Here is a 5,361-nt window from a genome sequence, read left to right as displayed (position 1 = left end):
AAATACCATACATTCCACTTGGAAATATCAATGATAGATTACGAAAGTAACCTTCAATAGCTAATTAATAGGAAGTATATCCTACTTATTGTTGCGATTGCGTAGGTAATGAATTAATGTTTTGCTTGTTTCAATTTGAATTTAAATTGTTCTGCATATGGTGGCTAATTTTTAAAATATAGGGGTATTTAAGTATCGACATCCAGCTAAGTACCTATTATAAATAAACTGATGATATCATCATTATAGAAGCTTGTTTAATTTGTAATATGTACTTACCCTTGCCCTAATACGGCGTGAAAAAGGATATTCCCAATAACTAAAGTATTAAACAGCCACATTTTTACAACTGGACAAATTCAAATAGCTACGAACTTGTTTATTCGTTGTAATACATTTTATGTAACACTTCTTCACTCACAAAATTGAAGAAAGTTTCTCTTTTACACTTTCTCCTACAATTCACTTAATTCATATTATAGTAATTTATCTCCTTTATACTACCTTTCTTGTCAAGCGTTACCTATGTGACTTCTATTGGTCATACTTGTTAGCCTTGCTTCACTTCTCCCGTTTAGTTGAATCAGAAATTCAAATTTAGTATCAAGAGAACCTTCGGTGTGGGACAGTGGGTGTACCCATTATACGTCTTACATTCACATAGACTTTACCTAGTTATAATTAATTATTAGTCACCTTTTCTAGTTAGTTTGCTGATAAATACTTTAATCTGCAAATAATTCCACAAAATGACACATATCTACAATAACTCGGTACTTACAAGGCGTGTTTAGTTTTTTTTTTAAGAATTTGGTGTGCACTTATTGGTATTTGTGTTTACATAAATGAATAGGTAATTTAATGCAGTTTCTTTGTATAGTGGTTGTGGCGACCCATTTTTTGAGAAAACCTTGACCTAAGTAGCTAAAAATGTGATCCTAAGTATATATATGTATACCTATCATAGGTACCTATGTACCTATTTTTTTGAAAGTGTATAAGTAGCTATCTACTGATGGTGATTTGGAAACTTAAGTGGGAATATCTCGAAAAGGAGAAGGGTATTTACAGAGGGAAAATGTAATATTGTGGGCAATTTCCTTAAGGACTTAATTTAGGCAGGGATCTAGACCGGACTCAAATAAATCCGAAAACCGGCCGTAACGAAGCAACCGCTCCATTTGCAGAACCGAAACCGTACAGTTCTTTCCCTTACTGAGAACCAGAACCCATAATTTTCGTTACGGTTCTTGCGTTTTCTTTTCGGTTTCAGTTTGATATTGCTACTCCAGCGAACACGCGGAATTGAACAGTTTTCTAAATATATTTTCTCTACTGATGTAGATATTTCTAATATTTTATTTTCGGTCTTTATGTTTAAGTGGGCTGGGTTTCAGGCAAGGCTGCTCTACCAAACCAAATCAACCCACTATACATTTACAAAATGTATCCATATTCCACATCCGAACGTGGATTCGAAGCAAGCACCCTACTTCAATACCGCAATAAAGCTTCTGCGTCACACAGGCCGGCTTTCCTTCCTCTATCTTCTGCACGTACGATTTGTTCACGACTCCTTCTTGACTCTTTTATAACTCTTACAAATTACACGCATCTCTCAAACCTTTCCCACGCTTTCATGACATTCTCTTCAACTAGGTACTCTTCACATGCTTGTTATAGAATTGATTTATTATATTTACCTATATGACTTTTCTCCTTTCAACCTTTCGAATTTTGCAACTCAATATGGATCAAGCCTGCTTCTTGTATATCTTGTTCGCCCCCTCTCCCTTTCCCTCGTTGTATCCATATGCTTCACGTACATCCTACTCTTTATGCATCTTCTTCACTAATCCAATACGCCTCTTCAATTTTTGTGGACATCATTTTTACGCCACCTTCAATTTCTCTTTACGCACCCTTTACATCTTGGCCCAAATCTCCCCTCAATATCAACCGTTGTTTCACATCAATCTGCCTTTTTTATATCTCCTTACGCATTTTTTGCACTTGTTTACTGTCCTCTTCAGGTTTAATACACCATGCAGTTTTTTCACATGCCTCCTTCAAATCCATTCCCCATCCTGATTCACATCTTTCTTTATATGCCATTGATTATGACAACACCTCAACGGTGAGTCGGTAACAAACCCTTAAACCGGCTACAGACACGTACATTTCTTGAGATACGTACGCGCGTACGTATCCTTCGGTGTAGACAATATCTCTCAATGCTTGAATTTTTGTACGCGCGTTTCTCAAGGAATGATTGGGTCTGTAGCCGGCTTTAGATCGTATGATCTGGAAAAACCGGCGCAGCACGGCACGGCAACATTGTAATGTAACCTTTCCTAAACCTAACCTCAAATTTTGTTTAGAAAATGAATTTATTGCTTATCTATTATAGTATGTACCTTAAAAAATAATATTTAACAACTTTACCATGCAGACAACAGCTTTTGTTATATTGGTACTGAATTCAGTTTCATTGATAAATTGTGGATCAGACAGTTTCACAGAAGAATTGTTTATTAAACCTCTGTACACCGATCACATCTATACACATTTCCATTTTTCAACAATTTGGGACACAGACTTACAGACAGAGCAATGTAAGTTACGTTAGAAATGACCCGATTGCATATACATCTTGCTTCAATTGCAGTTAAGCATACGCACTTATTTCCTCGGGCTCTCGGCGAAATAATTAAACGACACAATGTTCAAGAGCTCCATTTAAGCTTGACGGCCGGTCTGTGGAGGTACGAGACCTGGGGATATCCGATAACGAGCGCTCCTCCCGGTGCAGAATTGTGGGTATGGTTTAAACAGGATACGGAAAACGTTGACAAGAACTGGAAGGAATTGGCGAATTCGCTGTCGGGCTTAATTTGTGCATCATTGAATTTTATCGATACATCGAATAGTATTAGTCCAGAATATTCCTTTCGACCTAACGGTGCCGTTGCCGATCAGACTTTAAATTCGTCATATTTAAGATACTCGGCATTGCCTAGAGAAATTGTGTGTACAGAGAATTTAACACCCTGGAAGAAATTATTGCCATGCGAATCAAAAAAAGGATTAGCCTCATTGTTGAATTCTGGTTATATTTATAATACTCGCTACCATTCGCTTTCAATTCATTTTCGTCCCATCTGCAGAGATTTGGAGTGCGATGTGACATCTATAGAAGTGAACCAATATGTTGATTTAGTGTACGATTATTTGATACTAGGCGTGCGTAATTGGTCAATTCGTCGTTTATTCGGTCAAGGTATCTTGGGGTCTTGTCCTTTAGCGAAGTCAAGTACGGTGTATGTAGATATGAGCACTAACTCAAGCATACCGTTTGATCTTAGCCCAGAGCCTGACGAGTTTGTTCATTCAATACGGGGTGGTTACACAACCAAGTTTGCAAAATATAGAGTTACAAATGAAACTTTAAGTATATCAGTTAGTCACTTGGAAAATTCGAAAGTTTTAATTAATTCGCCCCCAGTTTTGCATGCCAATCAATATTTGACGGGGTATGGTCAAGAATTGGGCGGTATTGTAACAAAATTATATAATAATCATTGGAATAACTTAGACGTTGTTGTTTTGCAAAACATTCCATGGTACGTCCCCATTTATTTGCATACATTAAAAATTCAGGCCAATGGTGAGACCATTAAACCGATATCCATAAGATACATTCCCGGAAAGCTTCGCAAGCGGCCTTACTATGTTGAGATTGCACTTCGATTACCACCTCGATCCACAACTTCGATCTCTGCCGATTTTGAGCATGTTTTTCTTAAATGGACTGAGTATCCCCCTGATGCAAGTCACGGCTTTTACATTTCCTCCTCGGTTATATCAGCAATGCTTCCATTGACTAAGAACATTACAGGTTTGCCACAAGGAGCATCTACGATAGCGGATAGTTTTAATCGTAGCTCTGGAAGTGGCTATTTTGTACAGGTGCATACCGAAACCATGGTAGTTACTTTACCAACTCCAGATTTTAGTATGCCGTATAATGTAATATGCCTTGCCTGTACTGTAGTCGCACTCGCCTTTGGTCCTCTACACAACATTACCACTAAAAGACTGATTCTAAAACCTGAAAGCAATGAACGAGTAGTAGATAGACTTAAACAACGACTCTTTTTATTAGTCAATAAGTTTAAACTGGGGAGGGCCGAACGAGCAGAAACCGAGTAGATAATGAAAATGTGTACAAGTTGTGATATGTTTCATGTATTATTTTAAGTCACTGAAGTAATGCTATAGGAGATATGTACCTAATTAGTTTATTTAATAAACAAATTGATTGTGTAATTTTTAAATCTCTACTTATTAATTTTAATTGCGGGCACTGCAGAATAAAAACAGTGTTGGCAACCTATTGGAGAGATTAATTAATGGAAACTGGGAGTAATTATAATATGAATGTGCGATGATAGCTAATTGAAAATGAATATGCTTTTCCATTGCAATTTATATGTGTATGTGTGGTTGGTCTTGAAATATGTGACAAATTTTTTTCAGAAACGTGGGGGTGTTAATATATTGTGAGGCGCATATTTTACTGGCGTACTTGAGTTAATGTCTGACTACGAGACTGGGGATACCGGGTTTGGGCTTGGATATAGTTTAGTAGTAGTAGGTTGGGTTGGTACAGCAGCTTTAGCTGGAACTTCGCTCACTTAAAAATAAATAGGAAGCGCGAGAGGGATTAAGGCAATTTTAACGTACCTTCAGTTTGCATTCTAAAAACATAAAATAAAAATCTTATATTCTCCTGAAGGCGTCCGGTCCTGGTAAAAACTGATTCAACTGTATTTACAATAGCTCTGAAACTCATTTTTGAGAGGTCGAGCGCGTTTCAAAATATGGAAGTGAGTGTGAAAGGGTGAAGAATCGTAGGTATATCATTGAAATATGGAACTGGAGAAGAGGGTAACCTCCAAAAAGTTGATTTGGGTGACTACTTTTCACCCTTTTCTCTGTGCTGCACACGGTGGATAAGAGTGTCTTAATAATAAAAGTACTACAGCGCGTTCGCACCTCCAGATGCAGTATGGTGCTTATGGACATACAGTACATGCTTGCCAAACGTGACAATGACTTCAATTTAATCATATGTCAATTTGACATCAATGCGGTCAGAATCAAGGATAGTATTGTTAAAGAATGACGCAAACTAGTAAGAGAGGCAATTAGTCCATAAGACCCCATACTGCATCTGGAGGTGCGAACGCGCTATAGACCGTTTTCAGTGGGAGGCTGGGAGGGAAACATTTTTTTAAACAGTGGGGATAATAAGAGTCAATTCATCACTCATTTACGATAATGATGGAATAAAGCCCT

At 37.4% G+C, this 5,361-nt stretch overlaps 1 protein-coding gene across 1 annotated transcript; it reads left to right on the top strand.

The window, feature by feature from the left end:
• Nucleotides 1–2,334: 2,334 nt before the first annotated feature.
• Nucleotides 2,335–4,329, top strand: LOC116159160 (GPI transamidase component PIG-T-like). The gene is made up of 2 exons (XM_031472093.1): nt 2,335–2,615; nt 2,669–4,329. The coding sequence occupies exons 1-2, from the start codon at nt 2,447–2,449 to the stop codon at nt 4,210–4,212; spliced, it is 1,713 nt and encodes a 570-aa protein (XP_031327953.1). The 5' UTR covers nt 2,335–2,446; the 3' UTR covers nt 4,213–4,329.
• The last annotated feature ends 1,032 nt before the right edge of the window (nt 4,330–5,361 follow it).

This window comes from Photinus pyralis, unplaced genomic scaffold (assembly GCF_008802855.1).
Source record: "Photinus pyralis isolate 1611_PpyrPB1 unplaced genomic scaffold, Ppyr1.3 Ppyr1.4_LG1, whole genome shotgun sequence".
NCBI lineage: Eukaryota > Metazoa > Arthropoda > Insecta > Coleoptera > Lampyridae > Photinus > Photinus pyralis.
This window is presented reverse-complemented; position numbering and strand designations above follow the sequence as displayed.